The sequence below is a fragment of the Apodemus sylvaticus genome, chromosome 12 (genome assembly GCF_947179515.1).
Source record: "Apodemus sylvaticus chromosome 12, mApoSyl1.1, whole genome shotgun sequence".
Lineage (NCBI taxonomy): Eukaryota > Metazoa > Chordata > Mammalia > Rodentia > Muridae > Apodemus > Apodemus sylvaticus.
This window is the reverse complement of record NC_067483.1, coordinates 92298564-92325743: the sequence shown is the minus strand read 5'-3', so window position 1 is coordinate 92325743 and position 27180 is coordinate 92298564. Positions and strand designations below refer to the sequence as shown.

The following is a 27180-nucleotide window of genomic DNA, read 5'->3' as shown; positions in this document are numbered from 1 at the left end:
GGGTGTTTGGGTTCTGAACACTTGTGCTTTTCCCGCATGTATTTCTGATGCTGTCTTCCCAGCTCCCACAGACTGCACATGATTCTTGACTCACAGCCCTCTACGTTCTCAAACCTGGAGGTCATCAGTCCTGTGTGCCCAGCCGGCATGGCATCTGCTCGCGCTCTGTTTCTTTTCCTTTGTAGGAACCCTTGTTAATATATATTTATATATTATATGAATATATAATAAACAATATATTTTATATATTATATTATATATATATAATAAATAATATATTTTATATACTATATACATATATGATAAATAATATATTTCTATTTATGAATATAAGTATTCACAAATATAATATACCATGAATAAGGCAGGACATGCTCCACACAGGCTCGCTAGCCTCAGCGTCTCAGGTAAGTCTGTTTTACCAGAGATGGTAACATATTCACAGGCACAGGACTCAGGATGCTGTGTCAGCCGCTTTTCTGTCATTATGATAAAATGCTGTGACCAAGAGCAACTTACAGAAGGATGAAGGTTCATTTGGGCTTATGGTTTTAGAGAAGGAGTTCATGATGTCAGCAGCATGTGTCCATGGTTAAGAGCTCTGGCTGTTCTTCCAGAGGAACTGGGTTCTGCTGGAGGCCAGCTCTGGAGCTCTGATTCTCTCTTGAAGGTAGCCAAGGGGGACAAGATGTGGTCTTGTGAGAGAGCAGGGTTGCTTTCTATAATAGCGTATACTCAGCTTGACTTTCCCTTACTCTGAGGCCAGAAGCTGCAGCCAGTGGACCTATATTGATACGTGTTGCTAACAGCAGGGGGTGGGAGTGGGTGGGAGGTGGGGTGGGATAAAGGGGTGGAGGTGGGGGTTGGGGGTTGGGAGTTGGGGGTTGGGGAGAGAATTAGGTAAAGGATTTATTGCTAGTGCTCCCTTCTCTGGCCAGGCAGCCAGGAGACTTTTACTGACTTGGCTGTTTAACTCCGTGTAAACCGGAAAAGAAAGAAGGAGTTACACAGAAAACACGCACACCAAATGAAGCAGAAAGTGGCTACGTCACCTTTTATTTATTGCTTTTAGCTTTTTATAGCTTTTATACACTTCACACACACACACTCTGGTCAGGCCCAGCCATCTGTCACAACTGCTCCAGCTCCACAAGTGTCCATGCAGCTTACATACATACAGTATAACTTCATAGGTACATATAAACAGACAGACATGTACATTTGGATGGATGGATGGATGGATGGATGGAGCACAGCCTCCACCTTATTTCTTTCCTTTGGTCTTTTTATACCTTCTTAGACAAAAGTTCTTAGAAAATTACCTCAGGGACAAAATGTTACATAGAATGGGAGTTACCAAAGGATGTGGATATTAACTTCAAAGCAGTGTTTCATTATAATATACTCATTAAAAGTTCAAAGCAGCAGTTTTTACATGGCCTTGCCTTATCGTAGTGCACACCAGTGGATTTATTCTTGGACCTAAATGTTTTTCCTTGAACACAAAATTGCCTCAAGTCTATTTCTCTCTTGAGTGTGATTATGAAAGCTCATTACATTCCTTATTATGCAGCCTTTACTTACTATTCTGAGGAGTGGGCACATTATATTCTTCATCCTAACTCTATTACATCTTTCTGGCAAAGCAACTAAAACCATCTCTAAAAAATTTTCATCCCAAAATTATTTGAATCAAATCATGAATTCTATAAAAACCATTAATTCATCTAAACAGCATTAATTCATGAAAGTTCATCTTTAGGATGGTCTGCAGGATATCTGCTCAATAGGGTGGGCTAATGCTCAGGGATTGTTATGTTAATTTAATAATGAGAGGAAAGGCATATCAACTGCAAGAAGCAATCCTGAGATGAAATCTTTTTGGCACCCTGCCTCATAAAGTTCACCCATCGCGGACCAGGCAAAAGCAGCGGGCAGCCTTCAGGAAGACCACCTGCTAGTCTTAGCCTGTTCCTGACAGCGCCTGACAGGGTTCAGTTCCCAGCACCCACCCAGCAGCTCACAGCCATCTCTAACTCTAGTTCCAGGAGATTCGACACCTTCCAAGGGCATGACGTGCTTGTATTACACACACACACAGGCAGGTGTTAATGCAATTTTATAAGTGATAATTTTTCTTTACCTCAGCTAGCTCCCAAAATGAGACACATTATTAGATTTATTAAATCTGCTTTCACAATAGCCAATCAGTTATTAATCTATTCTAATCCTCTTAGCTAATCTGGCTATCTCCTAGCCAAAATCTCCAAGATACACGCCTTTAGTGTGCGCCTGGCTGTCTCTGCTTCAGGTATTACCTTGACTTATTCAACCCTCTCCTCTCATGGAATTCTCTCTTCCTCTTTCTCTCCCCTTCCCCTGGATAGGTTGGGAAGTCTAGCCCTATTCTCTCTTCTGCTCTGTCATTGGCTGATCAGCTTTTATTAACAATTCAGAGATAATCAGGGAGCAATGATTCACAACATTGAGACAAGCAGGGTTTCTCTGTGTAGCCCTGGCTGTCCTGTAACTCACTCTGTAGATCAGGCTGGCCTCAAACTCAGAAATCTGCCTGCCTCTGCCTCCCAAGTGCTGGGATTAAAGGCATGCGCCACCACTGCCTGGTGAGACAGGAGATTCTAAAAATAAGTGTTACAATGGCATGCCCAGATTGTAACCAGATTCGGGGGCTGAGAAATCAGCATTTGACCATCACAAGGATCATCTTTACACAATGCACAACAGCATTATGCCTACAGGTAGGCAAACCGTCATACACATACAATAAAAATACATTTCAAAAAGTCCTAAACAAACAAAGCCCAACAACATTAAAACAATTAAGCTAACGCCAACACTTGTTCCTGAGTGCTGTGGAGTGGGTGTACCTGTGTTATTATCTGGTCACACTCAGGTTGCTCGCAGGAGAAACACATGAATGAGTGGATGAATGAATGAATGAGACCTGGAAAACAGAGTTGTGCTGTTATTAATGCTTTGTATAATTTACAATTTTTTGCATTATATTAACACTTTGCATGTTTCCCTCCCCCCCACCTTGGGGTAAGGGTAAGAAAGCAGAGGTTGTAGGGAATTACCAGCAGCCTCCGACTTATAGTCGTCATGCTTTGGAAAGGGCACCCCCACACACCCCCAGATTCTGCCCGCCACAGACATCCTGCCCCAGCCTCCTTCCTCTCTTGGTGACAAAAAGCATTTTACAGCAAACCTCCCAGCAGCAGCCAAAGACAACAAACCCAGGAAAAAGCAGCCACCGACAGACCCGGGAGGAAGCAGGGTTCTGAACCCTCACAGATACCAATCTTTGATTCCAGGCCACAGAGCCCACGACAATGGGGAAGGAGTCCAGGGGATACCCAGAGCAGGTTGGCTGGAGGTCAGGTCCCTGGCCTCCATCAGTCCAAGTTCCACAGCCCCGAGCGGGATATGAAAGGAAAATGACGCCTTCTCATACACAGACGGAGACCCAGAAAACTCCTGGACCATTTATTTAACAAAGTGAAACTTTACTGTGGCTGAGGAGAGCAGACCGACGGGAGGCTACGCATCCTGCTGACTCCCTGGCTGCCTCATTCCTCGCTGTCTTCCCCTGGCTGCACATTCCCGGTAGTCTGATTCTGACTTCTTTCTATCTTTCCTCCTTCCCCTCAGATAGCGTCAGTAAGCCACTCCTGGAGAGCACATGCCCTTTGGAGCTCTTAGCTTCTAGGCTGCTGCGGGAGCCCATACTGTGTCTGTTCACTTTCTGACCTGAAACTGCCTTAAGGGGCAACCAGCCAGCCCACTTGGTGACGGAACATCACAGGCTGCAAAGGGTCAGGATCATCGGCGATCGATCGGCCTGTAACCTCGCTTCTCTTGGTCTCTTTCAAAACAGTAATCCTCAAGGGCCTCTTAGGTGTGACTCTTCACTGACCTGAAATTGTTCCTTAGCCAGAAAGGAAGGGAGCTTTTCCTTCACTTCCCCTTGGAACTAGCTCGCAGCACTTCCTCCCCACCCTTCCCTCCAAAGCCCTGGTCACAGTGCCCCCTGGTGTAAGCGTGCAGCAACAGCCTGGGAAACCTCAGCCTGACCCTCCTGCTCCCAAAGGCCCAGAGAAGTCAGGTTAAGCTGGGGAAGAGCTGGAGCCAGGACCTAGGAGCTGGAGGCAGTGGCGCTGGGGCAGACAGAATGTAGACAGAACTCCCTATAACAAGATATCGTCAGTCTTCAGGACAAGCTAGAAACTTCCAATTAAAACAAATGTGTAGGGCTGGAAAGATGGCTCAGTGGGTGGTCAAGAGCATTTCATGCTTTTCCAGAGGATGCGGGTCCAATGCCCAGCACCCACTCCAGGGGTATCCAAGACCTCTGTGTACCTTCACGCACATGCAAATACCCCCGTGTACATACACATAACGGAAAACATCATTTCTACCCAGGGTCTATAATTCCAGCATGCTGGAGGCAGAGGCTGGAGGATTAACAGGAATTTGAGGCCATCCTGGACTATATAGGAGACTCCCGTCTCAAAGAAAAGGCAAGAAAATAACACAATCTCCATTAAGCTAAAAACATTTTTTCCTGTGTCTTGGGACGAAATAAAATTTTCTAGAGGTATATAGTCACTAACTTACAGAATACCAATATTTGGACATTCTAGAGATTTATACCTGCCTAGGTGTCCTGTAAAACCTGCACAATGGGCCCTCCTCCCACGCCACGCCACGCCCTCCTCCCACACCACACCATGCCCTCCTTCCACACCAGGCCTTCCTCCCAGGCCACGCCCTCCTGTTCTCTACACGTCCCTTGTCACAACAGAACGGTTACTTTAAAAAGTCACTTCAGATCTCTCAGAGAGTTGTTTTACTTTTATAGGTTGTGCTGCCTCTGCTTTCTAAGTTTGAAACTTCTATTTAGTCTTCGAACCCCCACTTACATACCCCCCCCCGGGGTCTTGGGGCAGCCTAAGCTACTCAACTCTCCGTGTAAACACTAATCCCCAATATCTAGGAAAACATCTGACACACCACACGTGTTCTTGCTATTTGGTCACACACCTTTGCTTAAATGTTATTTATTTAATGTGTGTGCGTGTTTTGCTGGCATGTATGTGTGCATGTTCACTATATATATGCCTGGTGTCCACAGCATGAGATGGAGTCGGGTCCCCTCAAGCCCGAGTTACAGATGTTGCGACCCACCATGTGGGTGTTGGGAGTTGAACCCGTGGCCTCTGGGAGAGCAGGGTAAGCAGTGTTAAGTACTTGTCCCTCTATCCTGTTGACACATCTTTTGACACGGGGTGTCTACCTAAGTTGCTGGCTTTAGATCTTCTGAGACACCTTCCAGACCGAGGCCTGTAAGACCATCCACCGCCTCTTCTGCTCACCGGAACCCAGTGACTGCCTGGCTTACAGCAGGTAGGATCGTTTCAAGAAATATTTTAAAATATATATTTTTTAAATTTCTGAATATTTGGACCAGTAATGTTTCGATTCAGAGCTCAGATCGTGTTTGTCTGTGGAAGTGAACCTCCCCTCCCTCCCAGGTCTCCAATCCCCTGCTTTGTCTACTAGCAACAAAGAATGTGTTTTCATCTCGGCTGGATAAAGTCCACATTCCACTGCGCGGGGTGGCTCTGGCCTGCGCTCTTCTCCTGCGTCCTTTATGTCTCCTGCCTTTCCTCGTCTCTCCAGCAGAGGGACCCGCAGGACTGGGCTCGGCTCCTGTCGCGAGGCAGGCGCTAGTCTCTGTCCATCCGCCTCTCTCCCTCCCCAGCTCTTCCCCGGGGCCAGCTGCTTGTAGCTCACGAGTGGGCTTGCAGTCTATTGGTCCCCGGAGGTGGGCGGATTCACGGTGGATGCTGAGAAGGCAGAAGCCGGCCGGTTTCAGCCAGCTTCTTTCGAGGCTCTATGCACGACGCAGTGTGGGCTACGCCAGCTCCTTCTAGTGAAATGGCACGACCCTGGCTGATGAGATGCGGACAGCAGGTGCCTCTGTCAGCAGACCCCGCTCCAGGAATACCTGCAGCGCCCTGAATGGATAGGAACCCCGAAACGGCTGGGTCAGCGTTTGATGACGTCCTCCGAAGAAGGCAGCAGGAGCTTCCTTGCTCGGGCAGAAGACCTTCTAGAAGGAGAAAATAACCTCGAGAGAACTACCGCGTCAATAGTGCAAAGAAACACGACGCCTGCTAAGGCAGGCCAAGAGGACAGACAAACTGACCCTTAGTGAGATATGTTAGGTGCCCCAGGAGCAATGCCTCCCTCCGTGCAGTTGCTCCCTGACCTTCACAGCTAAGTTTGTCTGCTTTCTAACATAGAAAGTGGAACCTTTCTATCTGCCTTTTTCCATCTTCAACCCAGATCCTAAGCTCCGACATCCGGGGTGGCCCCCCTCTCTCTGAAGCCTCCTTTCCGTCACACACCTGTTCTGTGTTCCTGTCCTCTACCTCACCCAGCGAGCCTTTCTCTTCTTCTCCTCGTCACTGTTGACATCTGCTCTGGGGTTGTCTTTTCTTTTTTCTTTCTTTAAAGATTTTATTTATTATATGTAAGTTCACTGTAGCTGTCTTCAGACACACCAGAAGAGGGCGTCAGATCTTGTTACTGATGGTTGTGAGCCACCATGTGGTTGCTGGGATTTGAACTCAAGACCTTCGGAAAAGCAGTCGGTGCTCCTAACCTCTGAGCCATCTCTCCAGCCCTTTAATTTCTTTTTAAAATTTCTTTTCTCTATGCCTAACTCTGGTTTAGAATTTTTTTATCAACGAGACAAAACTGGCAGACAGGACTCTGTGTTGTTTTCCTATTCTCTGGGGTTAGTTTGAATTGTCGACTTGATACAAGCTAGAATCACATGGGAAGAGAATATCTATGAGGTTTGTCTAGATTGGGCTAGCCTGTGGGCATGTCTGTGTGTGTGGGGTGGAGGTTGTATTAATTGATGTGAAAAGACTCCGCCCACTGTGGGCGGCATCATTCCCTAGGTTTGGGTCCTGGACTGTATAAGAGTGGAGAAAAAGTAGTACCTAGGACCACATTCCTTTCTCTAGTGCTCCTGACTGTGGATGTGATGTGGTCAGCTGTTTTAAGTTCCTGCCTTAACTTCTCTGAAATGATAGACTGTGTGCTGGATAGTCTTATGTCAAACTGGCACAGGTTACGTCATTAGAGAGAAGGGAACCTCAGTTAAGAGAAAGCTTCCACAAGATGAGGCTGTAGGGCATAAGGCAGGAGTGTAGAGTATTTTCTTAATTAGTGATTGATGAGGAAGGGCCCAACCCACGGCGGGTGAGCGTACCTCTGGGCTGCTGGCCTTGGGTTCTATAAAAAAGCAGGCTGAGAAAGCCTTGAGGAGCAAGGCAGTAAGCAGCACCCCACCCTGGGCTCAGCACCATGTCCTCCTGCCTCCCGGTTCCTGTCTGGACTTCCCAATGTTACACATTGATACGGAAGCATAAACAAAGAATTTCCTTCCGAACTTGCTTTGGTCTTGGTGTCTCCTCCCCATAGTAACCCTGACCAAGACAGGCTGTAACTCGGACTTGTGATCTAAAGTGAACATTTTCTGCCCTGTGTTACCTTGTTCGGAGGTATTTGGTCACAGTCATAGAAACTAAATTAGGATACTGTCACTGCAGCAGCCTAAAGGCAGCCTCTTCCCACACACAGCTGGGCTGGGAGGAGGTCTGCCCTCCCCCCTCCCTTCCCACTCCCCCCACCCCCGAGCGTTCCTACCACCTCCCAGGGTCTTCACCACAAACACTGTCTCACAGAGCAGCAATGTGCTCTCCTCACTGGAGGAGGCACCTGACTCACATTTATGTGACACTAGAGCTGCCCCACTCTGGGACACACAGCTAATTTTCTGAGGACAGACAGAGCAAAGGTTAGTGTCTTTAGGGCCAATCCACTGTTGACATTGCAGAGTTAGACTTTCCACTCTAAAAGGTTCAAAGGCAGACTCTGCTCTGAGGTGAGTTCTCAGTCCTCCTTGGTGGCTCTCTTTAGCTTCCTCCTCGACAAGGCAACGGATGAGCTCTGTTCATCCCAAGTCAAACTGCTAGACTGTAAAACTCGGTTGGCTTTGTTCCCACGATCTTTACTTTAGGTCTGATTCTTCTTTTAAAGATTTATTTATTTTATGTATATGAGTACACTGTAGCTGTCTTGAGACACACCAGAAGAGGGCGCCAGATCTCATTACAGATGGTTGTGAGCCACCATGTGGTTGCTGGGAATTGAACTCAGGACCTCTGGAAGAACAGTCAGTGCTCTTAACCGCTGAGCCATCTCCCCAGCCCCCAGGTCTGATTCTTAATGACACCATTAAACACATTTTATGAAGTGACACAAAATCCACCAGGAATGACAAGGCTTAAGTTTTTTTTTTTTTTTTAAGATTTATTTATTTATTATATGTGAGTACACTGTAGCCATTTTCAGACATACCAGAGGAGGGCATCCGATCTCATTACAGATCATTGTGAGCCACCCTGTGGTTGCTGGGATTTGAACTCAGGACCTCCAGAAGATCAGTCACTGCTCTTAACCGCTGAGCCATCTCTCCAGCCCAAAGGCTTAAGTTTTTGCTACCCTGTGACAGTAGTGTAGTGCGAACATGGCTTCCTTCTTAAAAATTAGCATTGTAGGGGCTGGAGAGATGCTTCAGAGGATTCGAGCATTGTCGGCTCTTCAGGAGGACCCAGGTTCAAGTCTCCACAACCATAGGGAAGCTCACAACTGTCTGTAACTCCAGTTCCAGGGGATCCAACACTCTCATACAAGCAGGCAAAACACCAATGCACACATTATAAAAATAAATAAGTTATTAAAAATTAGCATGTTTACTAATGCTTCTAGTTCAAAACTAAGGCCTGTGGGGTAGAGTGTACGGTCGCTGCTATAGACTAATCAATGCAGTATCCTGCCGGGAGCAGGGCTGGGATGCAGGGAGCGTGCCTGAAGCAAAGCACTCAGTGAGCAGACACTTTCCTGCTGCTTTCTTTCTCTCCCCATCATTTAAACCAAAAATAAGTCGAAAAGCAAAGCAGATAGGTGAGTGGTGGTCCCAGCCTCCCATCAGCTGCTGCTGGAGGCAAGAGGTCTGCAAAGGGGGCTGGAGAGATGGCTCAGAGGATAAGAACACTGACTGTTCTTCCAAAGGTCCTGAGTTCAAATCCCAGCAACCACATGGTGACTCACAACCATCAGAAACATCCTCAATGAGATCAGACACCCTCTTCTGGTTGTGTCTGAAGACAGCTATGGTGTGCTTATTTATAATAATAAATAATAAATAAATCTTTGGGCCTGAGTGAGCAGAGGTCCTAAATTCAATTCCCGGCAACCATATGAAGGCTCACAACCATCTGTACAGCTACAGTGTACTCGTATACATAATAAATAAATAAATAAATAAACAAATCTTTAAAAAAAAAAAGTCTGCAAAGATGACAGCTAGGAGGCTTCTCTGCTAAAAGTCACTGGGACAAGGGCATCCCGGCAGGGGCAGATATTGGGTAATGGTGAGCTCAGAAAGTAGAGGACTGCATTCACCATGGCGAAGGCCCTCACTGGTCTGATCGCAGAGCTCAGAAACAGCCTAGATCTGTGAAATCCAGCATCTATAGCTATGCCTTCCTTAGCTGTGTTCCCCTCACTTTACAACCATGGCCGTGGAAGGCTCAAGCTGTCTGTCCAGGAAGCTATTTCTTCTTGGATATCTTGCAAATACCTCATACTCAACACAGGGCTCACCAGCTTTCTCCCCAGGCCAGTCCCTTGTCTTGGGTTTTCAGACACAGTGCAGCTCACCCACAGACTCATCCCGGACTGCTGGGCTGTGGAGCTGGGAGCCACCATCTCCTGACTGTTACCTATTCGCGTCAGTTCTTGGTGTTATGCCTGATTTAGTATGACGTCATCCAGGAGCAGTCAGGTGACCTTCCCAGCAGCCCTCGGGCCGTGCTTCCCAGGTACCAATATTATCTCCATAGAGACAAGTTACGTTTCCATCTGCCCTCACTTTCCCGCTCCTGTCTCCCATACTGGAGCATTCTAACACCGACGAGCAATGGGGGGCTACCTGACCACGTCCTTCATGTTGCTCCTTCAGCTTCCTCAGGACACAACCTGGGCTGTTCTTATTGTGCAGAACTCCGGCCTCTGCCTTACCTCTACCCGGAGTTTCCACCACACCACGGTTGAAAGGCTCCATCTTGTGCTGAAGTAGGTAGAATGATTGCCATGCAAGTGTGTGGACTTTAGTTCAGAGCCCTAGGATCCACATAGGCCCAGGCATGGTGGCATGAGTCTGTGACACGGGGCTGCTTCAGTGGGATGGGAGGTGAAGACAGGAGAGTCGCCAAAACCAACAGGGCCACTTAGTCTGGCTGAACAGTGATGAACAGGAGACCTGCTTCAAGGCAGCCGGTGAGGAGGGAGGGTGGAGTTATCCCTAGACCTCCACACGCATGCTGGGGCACACTTGCGTAGACACACACACACACACACACACGGACAGGGACACACACGGACACACATACAGATATACACAGACACACCTGCATGCACACATGTGCATACAGATACAGACACACAGTTACACAGATTTGGACATACAACAGACACACATTCAGATGCACACACACACAGATACAGACACACAGACATATATACAGATATATATACAGATATAGACACACAGGGACACACATAGATACACACATAGACGCACAGACACACATACAGATACCCAGAGACAGATACAGATTCAGACACGCAGAGAGATATACAGACACACAGACATACAGGCACACAGATACATATATGCACAAACAGACACACACACACACATACACACACACACACTTACATCCTCTGGAAATGCAGACAGCCTGGATTTATCCAAGTCTTGACCAGGATTTTTTTCTCCCCCCCAGAGACAGGGTTTCTCTGTGTAGCCCTGGCTGTCCTGGAACTCACTCTGTAGACCAGGCTGGTATCGAACTCAGAAATCCACCTGCCTCTACCTCCCAAGTGCTGGGATTAAAGGTGTGTGCCACCACTGCCTAGCATTGACCAGGGGTTCTATTTGTCACTGTCTCATAGACTTGCAGGTGAGCTGTCAGTCAGTCACACAGACGGACAGGCACTGCATCTAAACTTTGTGTTAGGACAAAGCCTGGTGAATGTAGAAGGCATTTACATTGAAAGGAACAGATAAGTTAGAGAGACACAGGGCTGGCTCAGATGGCTTGGTGGTTAAGAGCACTGGCTGCTCTTACACAAGACCTAGGTTCAGTTTCCAGCATCCACATGGTGGCTCACACCATCTGTAACTCCAGTTCCAGGAGGCTGGTGCCCTCTTCTGGTCTCTTCAGGAACTAAACATACATGTAGTACACATATGTACATATAGGCAAACACTTGTACACATAAAATTTTTAAAAATTAAATTTTTTTCCAGATATCATGGCTTACAGCTTTAATTCTGGTACCTGGGGGGCAGAGACAGGCCGGTCTCTGTAACCTTGAGAGGCCAGCCTGGTGTACCTAGTGAGTCCCAGGTCAACCAGCGCTACACAATCTCAATTTTGTTGGTTTGTTTGCTTTAAATAAAGAGATGTTTACCCTGTCAGGAGGCCCACCTCCAGTGTGGATCCAGACTTTATAGGCATGGAACTCTGACAGAAGCTTGTGCAGGCCTGGGACACAGGATGTTGGCGAGCAGGGCAGAGAGTGAGGCCTGGAGACCTCACAGAGTCAGCAAATGAAGAGAGCAAACTGTCAAAGAAGCAGCTGGACCGTGCCCCGCCCCGCTATGCCCGCCAATTTCACACTCTAGAGCAGCGGTTCTCAACCTGTGGGTCAAAAGGCCCTTCCACAGGGGCCACATATCAGACATCTGCTTATTAGCAACTTACATTATGATTCATAGCAGTAGCAAAATTACAGTTATGAGTAGCAATAAAATAATGTTATGGCTGGGGGGGGGGTCACCTTGAACTGCATTTAAGGGTCACAGCTTCAAGAAGGTTGAGAACCACTGCTCTAGAGTTTGTAGGTGACCCATATATGGGTCATGGTAATACTACAACACACACTGGGAAGAGATTTAAGATGCTAACGAGATGTTAATGAAGATGTAAGTGGAAAGGTAGCTACACACACACACACACACACACACACACACTCACTTTCAGAAAACAGAAGCTCTGTTTCTCCAGCAATTATGTTGGATGCTTCACAATGGCGGTTACTTCTATCCAGGAGATCTGACACCTTCTCTGGCCTTCAAGAGTACTGGCATATATGTATGTCTCTCTTTTTTTTTTTTTTAAGAAGATTATTTATTATATGTAAGTTCACGGTAGTTGTCTTCAGACACTCCAGAAGAGGGCATCAGATCTCATTACGGATGGTTGTGAGACAGGATGTGGTTGCTGGGATTTGAGCTCACAACCTTTGGAAGAGCAGTCAGTGCTCTTAACCACTGAGCCATCTCTCCAGGCCCAGATTGTGTCTTGATGTAAAGAACCATCCCTTGAAAAATAAACAAACTCCCATCCTGTGTAAGAACATCTGCTGTATCCCAGTTAGTTAGCTTGAGTGAAGCTTTTACAAAACAATGGCAGACCTCGGTTAAACCTGAAGCCTGGCTTTTATTCATCAGGTAACTATTTAGGGGGGAGTAGGTGAGCTCAGCTCTCCTCTGACCTAGGCAGAGGTCGTTGGGCTTTTCAGAAGGACGTGAAGGGGCAGAGAAGGAGGGGGACTTGCTACCTGGGTAGGCTCTCAGTCTGTGTCACCGATCAGAAGAAGCAACCATGCTTGCTCTGCTGGCTGCCAGGAGGCTGGGGCTCTGTCCTGCCGGTCCTCCCTGGAGCACCGCTGTCTCTGATGACTGTGCAAGCTGCAGAAGAATCGTTCAAAATTCCAAGTCCTTAGCTTTTTTTTTTTTAATAATTTTTTAAAAAAAATTAAGTATATGGATGTTTTGCCCACATGGATGCCTGAGTACCACTGGTGCTCCAGGTATCGGCAGGGGCCAGAAGAGGATGGGAATCTCCTGGCACCGGAATTGCAGACAGTTAGGAGCTGCTCTGTAAGTACTGGGCATCCAACTGGGTCTTCTGCTAAAGCAGCCGGTGCTCCTAACCAATAAATGGAGCCACCTCTCCATTTATTTATTATTTATTCTCCCCTCTCCCTCTCCCCCCCTCCCTCTCTCTCCAAGAAATGGCTGCCTCTACCACATGGATCCCAGGGACTGAATTCAAGCTGTCAGTGTTGGCAGCCGGGATCTTTACCTGCCTTTACCTGTTGGAGGGCTTTCAAACGATGAGTTAATCGTGGATGTTTCTGAGATGAGTTAATCATGGATGTTTTCTATCTCCTTGCCAAAGCCCGACTTTTAAATCCTGTTTAGAACGTCTAAGAAAAGTCCTAAGAAAAGACCAGAGTCCTCTATTCTGACCTCAGCCACAGCAAGAGGCAAGTTCTGCCAGCCTTTCCTTTCCTCCGGCTGTCTTAATTGACTTGTATGCCTGTAACCCCAGGTCACGCGGCCAGAAGCCGCGCCAGTCGTCTGGTTGAAGCTGAGCGTTCAAGATTGTTGCGCGATCTTCCGGGCGACCTACCCTAAAGTTATTCCCAGGAAACATTCCTCCATCCCGCTTCATTTCAGTGCAGCTTCTCGCGCAACTGAGTGCGCTCCTTTTAGAAGCAAAAGGGTAAACCAGTGTAGCGGGTTGAAGGGTCACGGGGGAAGGGTCACCTTAAAGGGGGGGGGACAGAGGCGAAGTAAAATGAAAGTGACAACCCCTAGCTGCCCCCTCACCTCCCCCCGTGATGAGAGTGGCCCGGGCTCCGCCTCTTGTCTGAACTTGAGCAGAAGTTTGATAGGCAGTGCGGCTGCGCCAACTCTGGCTCCTCCCACAATACCGGAGTCTTAAACCCAGCCTCTCCACCGCGGCCCGGTAGCCCAGGCCTGCCCGGGATAGTTTAGCATGGGTTCCTCTAGCTCCACGGCTTTGGCTCGCTTCGGCCTTCCTGGACAGCCACGATCCACCTGGCTCGGCGTCGCTGCGCTGGGACTGGCCGCGGTGGCGCTGGGGACCGTGGCCTGGCGTCATGCGCGTCCCCGGCGGCGCCGGCAGCTGAAGCAGGTGGGCACGGTGTCAAAGGTTTGGATCTACCCGATCAAGTCCTGCAAGGGGGTGTCAGTGTGCGAGACCAAGTGCACCGACATGGGGCTGCGCTGCGGCAAAGTGCGCGACAGGTACGCCGAGCCCCGCGCTGCACGAAGCGCGGGTGGGCCAGGGTGAGGGAGGTCGGGGCCTCGCCTATTCCACTGAGACCTGGAACCGGGCGCCCCTGGGTGAGTGCAAACTTTGTGAGCCAGAGTCTGGAGAAAGTCAGAGAGAGAAGTTCATTATTGCAAGCTGTTTTCTCCCCAAACCTAGAAAGTAAGGGTTTGTTGGTCTGGGAAACAGGCACACATATGGGAAAGAGTTGACACCAGTTGTAACAGTGGGCACATTTGTGAGCATGTTCAAGTTGAACTCGGTAGTTTGCAAGCCCAAAAATGGCTGTGGGGAGGCCTTCTTGGAAGAGAAGTTTACTACTTGCAAATTTACTCTAGAGTGAGAAAGAGCGCCTCGATTTTGGCTGCTACCCCTTTCAGCATAACAGAACTGAGGTTTGTTGCCAGAATTCTCTGGGCTCTCAAACTTTGATCCTAAGTAGTTTTGGAAAGGTGAAGTGGAGCATTCCTGGACCCCTGGAGGAGAGAGACTCCCGTGCCCCAGGACCAACTCAGCCGTTTACTGCTCTCCTAACTGTAGGACACTAGAAATATAAATGCCATTGGCAGAATGTTTTCAAGAACAACGGGCCCTTTCTTCCCTCTAGTTCTGGTGACCACTGTAATGAGTAAGGAGCAGAATTACATGGTTCCCCCCCCCCACCATGTTCCCCCAAAGTTCAAGGTCATTCCCAGGTCAGCTGTAGATCTGAGTTCAAGGCCAGCCTGGGCTATATGAAAACTTGTCTATGTACTGAAATCAAATAAAATACTATCATTCCTTAAGAGTCCCATTCCTGTCCAAACAAACTCAAATCACCAAGAATGGAGCATCCCCAGCGGATTGTTCTGCTATAATTAAAGGGTTTTATAAGAGACCATTGAGAGAAAGATGTTTAGGGCTTATTAAAGTGTGGAGGTTGAGATCTCATCCCTGAGGCTGGGAAGACCTCGGGTACCTGGTACTGGATATTGTACAACACCCAGGAGGTGCTGAGGCTTGCAGTGCTCACCCGAGGAGGCAGGACAGACATGAGCAGGTTCCCTCCCATCTGAGAACCCTGGGGTATCTCACAGGTCACCAGTACCACCCTGTGTTTCCTCAGATCATCGGAGCATGTTATGTTCTTCATTAAGATTATTGTGAGCCAGGCGTGGTGGCGCACGCCTGTAATCCCAGCACTTGGGAGGCAGAGGCAGACGGATTTCTGAGTTCGAGGCCAGCCTGGTCTACAGAATGAGTTCCAGGACAGCCAGGGCTACACAGAGAAACCCTGTCTCGAAAAAACAAAAAACAAAAAACAAAAACAAACAAGCAAACAAAAAGAATAAAAAAGATTATCATGGCTTGGCTGTAGATATTGCTAGTGTAGAGAGAAAAGGTGTCCTTTGCCTTGCTTTTCTGCTTCCTGGGGATTCAATAAAATAAATAGAGCTGTATCATTTCTCTTGTTTTGAGCAATACATTCTTCTTTTTTCTTTTTGGTATTTTTTTAAAATGAAGGCTCTCTGGCAGACCTGAACTTGCTGTGTAGATAAGGTTGGCCTGGAACTTGGAGGAATCTACCTGCCTCTGCTTTGCAAGTGCTAGTATAGCATGGAATAGGGACATTCATAGCTAGCCCACAACGTCAACCAGAGATGGGTAAACTTACAGGACAGGATATAGCCCAATGTCTATCCCATAATCATTTCTCTGCCTTTCCCTCCTCCTTGGACCACAGCATCCAGAGAAATGATTATGGGATAGACATTGGGCCATATCCTGTCCTGTAAGTGTGTATAGCAAGACAGTATTGGACAGGATGAGTATGCCTGGGGGTGTGTCACAAACTCAGCCTGTTCTGGAGGGTTTGAATTCAGATCTAGGTGAGTATGGCAGCCACTTCTCTGACACTAGTGTGCGATACAGGAACAGAAGAGGGGCAGAGGAGCAGGAGACCTGAACCTCTAACCTCCTCCAGCTTTTGTTTATCAACCTAATTAATATTCAGAAGCAAGCTTGCCTGCCAGAACTCTGCTTAATGGCTGTTTTCTGCTCCTGAGTTAGGACCATAACTACTGGTCTTTCTGGGGGGAAGGAAATCTTTTGTTTATTTTGTGTCTGGCTTTTCCTCTGTATGCCCCATTCCCCCAACTGCTGGGGGTGTTTGGCTAGTGTTCTCAGCTCCTTTGAGCTCAGCCTTGACCCAGCTCCCTGGGCAGTGAAGTGTTTAAGGTCTTCCCAGAAGATGGTATCACAGGCCGTCTGCTGTGGGGTGAAGGACTTTGACAGGACTTAAAGCGGCAGGATGATGAAGGGGCTTAAGAAGGGGGGAGTATAGGGGGTTAGGTGAGTGTGGCTAGGCGGCGTGGGGGGAAGGTGTCCAGGCGGGCCCTTGCCTGGGCACCTCTGCCCCTGAGGGACCACACACACACAGACATGGTATAGAATAGAGTTTATTCAGAATAGGGGATGGGAGTTAGTGGTAGAGAGAGGGAGGGAGAGAGAGAGAGAGAGAGAGAGAGAGAGAGAGAGAGAGAGAGAGAGAGAGTAGAGGCCGGCCATGACCACGTGGAGGGGGGGAAGAGCCCCAGGGGCAGAGAGGTGAGAGAGTATGGGAGAGCAGAGAGCAAAGAGGGAGAGGAGGAGCAAGTAGCCCCTCTTATAGTGGGCCAGATCTCTGGGGCGGGGCATACCTGGCCATTGCCAGGTAGGTGTGGGGTGGAGCTTAGACAAAACCCCAACATGGGGGTAGCTTCCTTCATTGATCTTGAAACGTCCCTTAGCATCGGACTCTATCACCTCTGCTCACACCCTACTTCAAAGCCAACTGTCTATTTCTTCTGCATGCATTTATCACCTATTGATAAAGGGAGCACCCCTCCCCCGCTTCTTCCCTCCTATCTCCCACCTTTCCCTTCCCACCTTCTCTTCTGGGCTTAGCCCTTCCTGCCCCACCCTCCTCCACCCCAACTCTGCTGGCCAGTTGGCAGCTAGTTTTTAACTTGAGTGAGATTTTTTTTGTTTGCCCTGGGAACGGCCTCACTGTTCCACTGGTGCTCAAGGCCCTGCTGTTTACTGTGGGGATTCTGAACTCTGGGCTGTTACACTGGTCCACCTGCTTGTGCTTTGTTGTAAAGTCGGGGTGCTGACTCTTATTGCAGATCAGTTGGGGTAACTTGATTACAAAAGCCCACTTTCTAGGCTCATTCTGTCTCTTGGAATTGGCAGAACACAGTGGATTGTTTGTTCATGGGGAATTGTTTATGTGCGCAAGATAAAGTATCTGTTGTGCATGGCAGCTGTCTTGGTTAACTGTTCTTATTGTTGAGACAAATACCTAACAAGAAGCAAATGAAGGGAAGACGGATTGTGAGGGGCTGGTCACATGGTGTCCATGGTCAGGAAGCAGAGAGAGAGAGGGGGGGGGAGGGAGGCTGGTCGTCAGCTAGGTTTATCCTTTCTATTCAGTCTAGAGCCCTAGCCCATGGAAGATGCCACCCATCTTTAGGATGCATCTTTTCACCTCACTTAACTACACTGTAGCTGTCTTCAGACAAGAGAAGTAAGATCTTCTTACTGATGGTTGTGAGCCACTATGTGGTTGCTGGGATTCGAACTCAAGAACTTTGGCAGAGCAGTCAGTGCTCTTAACCTCTGAGCCATCTCTCCAGCCTCCCTTTTAACTTCAGCTTTTGTTCTCAGTCATTACACAGTGGGCTGGGCCGACACAGAGGGGTCCTTGTCAGCTGTGGGAGGGGCTGTTTTGGGTGGATGGAAGCTGGTACACATGAGTCTAGGGATTCTAGGAACATGTGCTCACGTGCTGTGAGGGCTTCTTGCACATCTTAAGGTGGCAAAGGATATCACGTGAGTGCTAGGATGAGCTCCATCTGGGGACAACGACTTTTAGATCTAAGGATCCGTCCAGATGTTCACGATCTTCCGTCAGCTCTCAAGGAGGATGGGTGGATGGTTTTGAGGTAAGGGAGAGCCTGAGGAAGTCCTTGAGAAGTGAGGACAGTGTTCTGAGCCTGCCTGTCTGCCCTTCTGCAGGTTTTGGATGGTGGTTAAGGAAGATGGACACATGATCACTGCCCGCCAGGAGCCTCGCCTCGTGCTGGTCTCCATTACCTTGGAGAACAATTACCTGACTCTCGAAGCCCCAGGCATGGAGCAGATGGTTCTCCCTATCAAGCTGCCTTCCTCCAATAAGATCCACGACTGCAGGTGGGGACTGCCACAGACCTGATTTTTCCTTGCATTTGTTACAGTTCATGTCAGAACCATAGTTGATGAAATTAGCGCAGGAAAATCCTTAGGAGGGTTAATCTCAGGGTAGGGCTCTGGGGTGCGTGTCTGTTAAGGGTACCCAGTGAAGGGGCTTAAAAAGAGAGGATGGGGGTTAAGGGAGTGTGGCACAGCGGTGTGGGGGAAGGGGGTGCCCAGGCAGGCCCCTGTCCAGGCACCTCTTCCCCCTGAGGGACCACACACACAGGCACACAGGCATGGTATAGAATAGGGTTTATTCAGGGTAGGGGATGGGAGTTAGTGGGAGAGAGAGAGAGAGAGAGAGAGAGAGAGAGAGAGAGAGAGAGAGAGAGAGAGAAAGAGAAGAGAAGTGAAGTGGAGGCCGGCCATGACCACGTGGAGGGGTGGGGGAGGAGAGCCCAAGGGGCAGAGAGGTGAGAGTATGTGGGAGAGCAGAGAGCAAAGAGGGAGAGGAGGGGCAAGTAGCCCCTTTTATAGTGGGCCAGATCTATGGGGCGGGGCATACCTGGCTATTGCCAGGTAGGTGTGGGGTGGAACTTAGACTAGTTTTTATTTCTTTTATTTGGACTAGATTTTATTTCTGAGATGGGGTCTGACATTCCAGGCTGACCCTAACTTTTTTTTTTTTATGTAATCAATTATGACTTTGGAGTTTTGATCTTTTACTGTCTTTATCTCCTGAGTGCTTTACTACCTTGTGACCCATACCACTTACCACTGTGCTCCGTTTGTGTGGTGCTGGGGATTGAACCCTGAGCTTTGTGCGTGTTAGACATATGTTCACTCCACAGACGGAACTGCTGCCTCAGCCTCAGGATTAGTTTTAGTCAGGGATGATTCCTATATGACAAAATGACTGTCATATAGGAAAAGCTATCGCTTATGTTGACGGGTTCCTAGAAGTGGGTAGCACTACCACAGAGGGAAGCCTAGGACTGCCCAGAGGCATGTGTAGAAGGAGAGACCGCTGCCCTGAGGGAGGGTTTCAGGTTGGCCAGTTAGAATAACTTTAGCAGGCCAGGACATAGCAGCTGTGGGGCTTATAGTCCTGACACCTACTCCCTGTAGATAAAGACTCAATAAAGGAGAGTTTGCATGGGACAAAGACTATTGTCTCCAAGAAGTGGCTGGCCACAGGAGGGCCAGTGATAGCTAAGCTAAAAGAAGCATAGTTAACACAGGTGCCAGTGTTCAGGGCACGCCATCTTCCATTCAAACTGGAAAGGCCTTTATGTTAAGAAAAAAAAATTAATTATATGCAGTGGGTGTGCAGTGCACACAGGCAGCGGTGTGGATGTGGAGGTCAGAAGACAGCTTGCTGGAGACAACTCTCTCCTTCTCCTGTGCGGGTTCTGGGGATCATTTGACAGCAAGAACCCTTCCCACTGAGCCAGCTCACCTGGCCTGGGAGACACGTTGCTCAGAGTTCTTAGCCTGCCACCCAGACAAGAGAAGTTACCGGCGACTTTACCAGTTGATCTCAGGGCTGGATATGGGCACATTGGAACTTTCCAGCCCCTGAAGTCTGAGACTGAGGACTTAGGGGAGGAGTGTGTATATGTGGGCAGAGGCGAGCAAGGCCTCAGGCTTTGGCATCTGTTTGTGTGGGGGTTCTCTCTTGATGGCCTGCTGGGTCTTGCTTGAATTTCTTTCTTTTTCCTCTTCTTCTTCCTCCTCCTCCTCTTCTTACTCTTCTTCTTCTTTTCTTTTTACTGCTGAGGGTTAAAGCTATTTGATGTTAGGAAGTCTTAGAAACTTAGGTGTTTGCTGTGGGATGATGTAATGTTGTGGGTCCCCTGGTAACCGGGTGAAGTTTTTGCTTTTAAGTGCTGGGATTAGAGCCAGAGCCTTGTGCCTGCTGTTTTTTTTTTTTTTTTTTTTTTTTTTTTTTTTTTTGCTGTTATTTATTTATTTATTTACTTACTTATTTATTTATTTCAAAGACAGGGTTTTTCTGTATAGCCCTGGCTGTCCTGGAACTCACTCTGTAGACCAGACTGGCCTCGAACTCAGAAATCTGCTTGCCTCTGCCTCCCAAGTGCTGGGATTAAAGGTGTGCACCACCACTGCCCGGCTATTTATTTATTTTTTTGAGTCAGAGTCTCATTGTGTATGTCTGGCTTGGAACTCTGTGGAGACCACACTGGCCTCAAACTCACAGCCTGAGCGCTGGGATTAAAGGTGTGCAGAACCACAGCTCAGTCTAGTTTCCAACCCTGTGCAAACAGGTCCTATGCAAAGGTGCCTGGGCTCCTGGGAGACTCTCATCTTAGGTTTGTTTGGAATGTCTGAGCTGAAGTCCAGCATTCCTGCTTGCTGATTCCCCTGGTTTGAAAGTGATGCCTTGCTGAATACAGGATTTGGACTAGTTGTTTTGGTAAGCCTGCAAGTGAACGTCACAAAGTTCATTTTACACAGGAGAAAAACAGACTTTGATTCCTCATTCCCCCACCCCACAGAGAAGGGAGGAGAGGGAGGGTGAGGTAGAGGGAGGGAAGGAGAGGGGAAAGGGAGGGAGGGAGAGGGAGGGAGCATATCAGTGAGCTGGATTTGAGCCAGTCACCTCTTGTCATCTGTGTGGGGAGGGGAACCGGTTTCCACAAACGACAGGTGTTGAAGAGAAAAATTAGCCACACCTCTTTCTTACATCTGAAGCGTGTGGGTGCTTGCTTACTGTGGAGAATGGAGGGGAGGTTCCCTAGGGGATTCACTGACACCCGCAGCAAGGGTCTTCCCCTGTTTACACAGAGCTCTGGGGAGGCCCAGACTCTCCCTGGAAGCCAAGGGGAAGAGACTAGACCTTGTAGGAAAGAGAGGCCATCGTGTGGAGGGCAGAGGACAACTTGAGGGAGTCTCTCCGTTCACCGTGTGGATCCCTGGGATTGAACTCAGGTCATCAGGCTTGGCAGCGGGTGCCTTTACCCATAAGCCATCTCTCCTGACCAGTGTTAAAATGTTTAAACCAATTAATTATAGGCCAGTGGTAGTGTCTCTTGATGATCACTGATTTCATATTGTCTAAAAGTGCTGCGGGTAAGTGGCGTACAGAAACACGGGCCCTTATTCCCAGTGCCTGGAGGTCCATGAGTTCAGGGCCACGCTGGCCTACATGCTGAGACAGTTTAAACAGCCTGCTGCTAGTCTTTTAAAGGAAGAAGGAGGAGGGAAGACTTCAGACTTAGCAAGCAGCCTTTGGGGTCTCGCTCCAAAGACCAGCTTGCAACCTTTTATTTTAACTTGAAATTTAAATGTAACTGAGTCACGTCCACAAGTATTGGTTGTCTTCTTGGACAGATTTAAGGTTTGTTTTCCCTAAAAGTAAAGAAGAAAGAAAAATGACACTGTCCCCAGACAGTCCAATCCAAGTTTCTGAAAAGGGAAAACAAAACGAGGTCACGTGATACAGAAAAGATAGAGGGCATTTGCATCACTGGCCATGCGACTGCAGCCAGCTCGGAGCGTCTGGGTGTTTCTACCCCACCCCCCGCCCCCCACGGCCAGTTAGCTCTCCAGTGCACACCAGCTGGTGTCCACAGTCCAAGGGTAGCATCATCTGCCACGAGATAGCCTCAGATCCCACAGGGTAAGGGCTGGTCTCCTGCGACTGCCTCCCACTTCAGATGCTAGGGAAGGCCATAGCCTGAGTCTCTGACCCACCAACTGTGTCTTGACACTCACAGCCTCTTTCTTGGGTTCAGTTCCCTTGAGATCCTTATGGAATTCACAAAAACATTCTGCCAGTTACTTACAAAGGCGACCCCAAGGCTGAGGAGGAGAAAGAGGAGGAAGAGGTAGATGGCGAGGTGGGTGTGCAGGGTGTGGGCAGTGGACTGCCTACATACTTTCTGAGAGTGCTACCTTCTAGATGCTGTGTTCTCTTCCATCCAGAGACTGATCCACCATGGCCAGAGTTTGGGCCATCAAAGAATGAATGAGTTTACTAAATATATGTCAAACCAAAGTAAAAGAATAAACAGACAAACAAACAGCAAAACATTATCAAATCGGAACACATATATACAAATTCACAACTCTACCCACCTGTAGGTGTTCAGCAATTGGGAAGTTCTTTGAATCTGGTCCTTTGGGATTTTATAGAAGTTTTATTCCATGCCGTGATTAATAAAATACATCAAACAAATCAGAATCAATACATCCTACAGAGGTCAGCCAGGAAGCCCCTTTAAGACAGCCAGCTAGGCAGCCAGGCGGTGGTGGCGCATGCCTTTAATCTCAGCCCTCTGGGAGACAGAGGCAGGCGGATTTCTGAGTTCAAGGCCAGCCTGGTCTACAGAGTGAGTTCCAGGACAGCCAGGGCTATACAGAGAAACCCTGTCTCGAAAAAACCAAATCCAAAAATCAAAAAAAAACCAAGACAACCATCTGGGGTTCCCAATAGAGAGTCCCAGATGGAGCAGTGTGCCTCAAAGGTGAATCTTCCAAGTGAAAGATCAACTTGCAACAGACAGATGGCATCATCAAATCGGGTCTCACAACATTCGGGAACTCTGGGGAATTTCCAACTGAGCATGCTCTCTGTGGCTGGATTTCAGCCTTCCTCCATTGCCCGAACTTTTATATTGGGAGATAAACAGCAGTGACAATTGTTGGAAGTAGTTTACTGTAAACTGTTTTGAGGTACCATGTTTCCAGTCCTATCACCGCTGCCGTAGAGTAAGGGGGCAGCCCGTCCTGGATGGTGGGCCCTCGAGGGCACTTTGACACATATGCTTTGGTCTGAAATGCACATGGAAGCGAGCCCTCATCCTGAGCTAGCTTGTCAGCAGACTCAAATAACACAGTGTGTTAGCAATCTGGAAGCTCTCTGAACTCCGCCCTTTGGACTTTTATTATAGAGGTGTGATTGATACAACGATTAGCTATTGATCAGCTCTGTCTTCAGCCTTGACCCCTGTCTTGGAGGTTGGGGTGTTTGTGGGGCCAGGGGGACTAAAGTCCAGACCTCTGCTCTTAGAGGGCCTCCCTGGCAGTCAGGTTTTGAGAATTGGTTCATCTACCGTGTGTGGGCTGGGAACTGAACTCAGGTTTTAAGCTTGGTAGTAAACATCTTAACTGTTGGAGCATTTTGTGGGTCTTGTGTTTATTATGTTTTAAAGGAGGAGAAATAAAGAAATGACTGTAGGTCTAACAAAGAGCTTTGTGGCCTAGCTTTAAAGACTAGCTAGGTAGCATTTGTTTTTCACATGTAATTTGGTATATATGTGGGTATAATTAAGTTAGGTACAGACTGGAAGTTCTCTGTTTCCCTTAAAAATAAAAACAAAAGAAAATAACGGCTTCGACTGTGCACAGGGCAGCTGAAGTTTTATTGCTTTGTAATTTTGAAGAGAGAAACCAAACATTAAAGGTAGGTGAGATAGGAAGACGTCTTAGTTATTTTTCTGTTGCTATGAAGAGACGTCATGACCAAAGCAACTTAGAAAAGATAGTTTTTATTGGGGCTCACAGTTTCAGAGGGCGAATCCACCATGGTAAGGAATATGGCGGCAGGCAGGCCTGGTTTTGGAGCAATAGCTTAGAGCAGGTAGAGGAGAGAGAGGGAGAGGGAGACGGAGAGAGACAGACAGAGACACAGAGAGACAGAAAGCAGAGACAGAGGGAAAAAGAGATGGAGAGAGACAGACAGAGACACAGAGAGACAGAAAGCAGAGACAGAGGGAAAAAGAGATGGAGAGAGACAGAGACACAGAAAGACAGAAAGCAGAGACAGAGAGGGAAAAAGACGGAGAGAGAGAGACAGAGACACAGAGAGACAGAAAGCAGAGACAGAGGGAGAAAGAGACAGAAACAGAGACACAGACAGACAGAGAAAGCAGAGACAGAGAGACACAGACTGAGACAGAGACAGAGAGACACAGAGAAAGAAAGCTAAATAAGAATTATGTAGGCTTTTGAAACTTCAAAGCCTGCATCCCAGTGATACACCTCTTCCTCCTAATCCTTCCCAAACTGTTACCCCAACTGGGAACTGTTTAGTCAAATATGGGAGCCTGTGGAGTCTGTTCTCATTCAAACCACCACAGAGGGCAAGAGGGGAGCTTTTCATTCCTTCCCTCAGTCTGTCTGTCGCCTCTGGGTCCTCAATGAGTAGTGCTTGCCTCTACCAGCAAACCTTCTCCAGTACACACCAGCAGGTGCCCAGCAATCCAGTTGTGACTCCATCTGCCTGGAGATAGCCTCAGACCTCACAGGTTAAGGCTTGGTCCCATGTGACTGTTTCTGGCTTCAGATCCCTGTGAGGGTGAAACCCTGAGCCTTTCCACCTCCCCTTGGGCTCTGTTCATTTGCTAGCGGGCCTCACAGAAGTCTGGATTTGTGTCTGCTGGGTACTTCTCTAAAGGCTGAGGATGGATAGGACAGGCAGGGAGCTGAACTCCGTGCGCTGTGTTGGGTGTACCTCCCTGTAATCACCTCTAGGTGCTTAGCAGTCGGGAAACTCTCTGAACCCAGGCTGTTATGGAAGCTTTATTATATGGTGTGATCGATAAAATAATCAGTTATCGATCGACTCAACCTTCAGCCTCTGCCCCTTCCCTGAAGGTCAGGGGCTGTGGTACTGAAGTCCAGCCCTCTGGTCTTGGGATCGGCTCCCCATCCCCAGTCGTTAGTAATCTCTGTAACTCACAGTTCCTCTTCAGCCTCCTCCTTCCTCCATGCTGTTGGACGGCTCCTTGACTGTCACTGTGCAGACTGTTTTATGAACGCAGTGTAGCTCCCACTGTGTGAGTCTGTGGCAGCCTGTTCGTTCATGCCCATAGAAATTGTTTAGTGATCTTCTATAATACGAGTAATATTTTACGAGCATTCTTTTAGGGTTTATGTTTTTTAGTTTTGATGATTATCTCTGTATGGGTATATCTATTCAGGTGACCTCAGAGAATATAGGTGTCACATCCCCTGGAGCTGGAGTTTCAGGCCATGGCAAGTGTGATGAGGCTTCCGGGAATTGAACTCCTGTCCTTCAGAAGAGCAGCATGCCCTCTTAGCCACAGAGTCATCCCCAGCCCCCTTATGAGCATTCTTGTCTCTTCTGAGAGCAGGAGTGTGTGCAGAGTGTGGAGGTCGGAAGACAGTTTGGGTGAGATCGGCTAGCTCTCTCCTACCACGTGGGATTGAACTCAGCTCGTGAAACTTGGCAGTAACTCCTTTCCCTGCTGAGCTATCTGTCTGTCCAGCCTCAAGGTATGGGTCCAGGTGGCATAGACTACCTGGATTGGCAGGCATGCAGCATTTATTTATTTACTTGCTTATTTAGAGGCAGAGTCTTGCTGTGCAACTCAAACTGATTTGGAATTCTCTGTGTTGCCCAGATTGGCACAGACTCTTATATTTCTTGCCTCCCCTCCTACCCCCCCCCCAGCCTCCAGTGCTTGGGTTATAGATATATACCAAAACTCAAGGCGCTAGAAAATACCAAACCACTTTCTCTCTCTCTCTTTTTTTTAAGATTCATTTATTTATTTAACATACATGATGAGTACACTGTAGCTGTCTTCAGGCACACCAGAAGAGGGCATCAGATCCCATTACAGATGGTTGTGAGCCACCATGTGGTTGCTGGGAATTGAACTCAGGACCTCTGGAAGGGAAGTCAGTGCTCTTAACCGCTGAGCCATCTCTCCAGCGCACCAAACCACTTTCTAAGATGAGCCTGGCGATTTGTCCTTCCTCTGAGAAGGGGTCCACTGGGTCCGTTTGTTGTCAGTCCTTATCACATAGACTCTTCTTGTGCAGCAGGCACAGGCCTGGTAGACGGATTCCTGTCATCAGGGGGTTGGCGAGAGTTGGTTGGCATCCTCTTGTCCTGTTGGGTGCTTTCTGCTTTTCCAAGGGCCAGTGACAGCCTCCCGTGTGTGTGGACAGTATGGGGTAGAAGTGTGTGCAGGTTCTGAAGGAGCTACGGGGCACCCTTGCTTTGCCCAACCGTGGATAGACCCTGTTTTGTGTGGTTGGTCGTGGTTTTAGAAGAATGGCTGAGGATCAGTGGAGAACCGTGAGGTATCCATAGATGCAGTCAGAGGCCAAGCAGTGCCCTGTGCCCTAAGAAGGGTTTCAGATAGAAGGAAGGAGCCCTCGAAGCCTTAACAGGGGGCTCTCAGGATTTGACAACAGGTGTGTGGTACATGCTTGTAATCCCAGCTCGGGTGGTGGAGGAATTTGAACCCTTAAGAGCTCTGTAGTTCAGCTATTAGTGAGTATTGCTGAACTCGTTTGATATCTCACACTGGCGCGGGCACAGCATTCACACAGGCTGTGTGCGTGCATACATTTGTGCATGCGAGTGTGTGTGTGTGTGTGCGCGCGCGCGTGCACACCTGTGCATATACTTCTTCTGTGTGTGCACTTCTTATGTTATGTGTCTGTCTGTCTGTCTGTCTGTGTTTACTTATCATGGCGTGGGAGGGCAGAAGAAACTTTCAAGAAATCAGTTACCAGATTCCCAAATGCTGTGGATAGCCCTGGTCTTGTGTTTTTATCCATAGTTTGCACCTGCTTCTCACCCACCACCCCCAAGGTCATGCTGGGATGGATCCCAGGGCTGTGTACATGTTACGTCCTCTACCACTGAGCTAGCTAACGTTCCTCT

General features: G+C 48.2%; 1 protein-coding gene across 1 annotated transcript in view; it reads left to right on the top strand.

Annotated features, from left to right (window-relative positions):
- The first annotated feature begins 13933 nt into the window (after window positions 1-13933).
- Mtarc2 (mitochondrial amidoxime reducing component 2) overlaps window positions 13934-27180 on the top strand; it is a 32183-nt gene continuing 18936 nt past the window's right edge. The window contains exons 1-2 of the mRNA XM_052200546.1: window positions 13934-14293; window positions 18357-18530. Of these exons, the coding sequence (XP_052056506.1) occupies window positions 14022-14293; window positions 18357-18530 (446 nt within the window). The 5' untranslated portion in view covers window positions 13934-14021. The remainder of the gene's footprint in view (window positions 14294-18356; window positions 18531-27180) is intronic.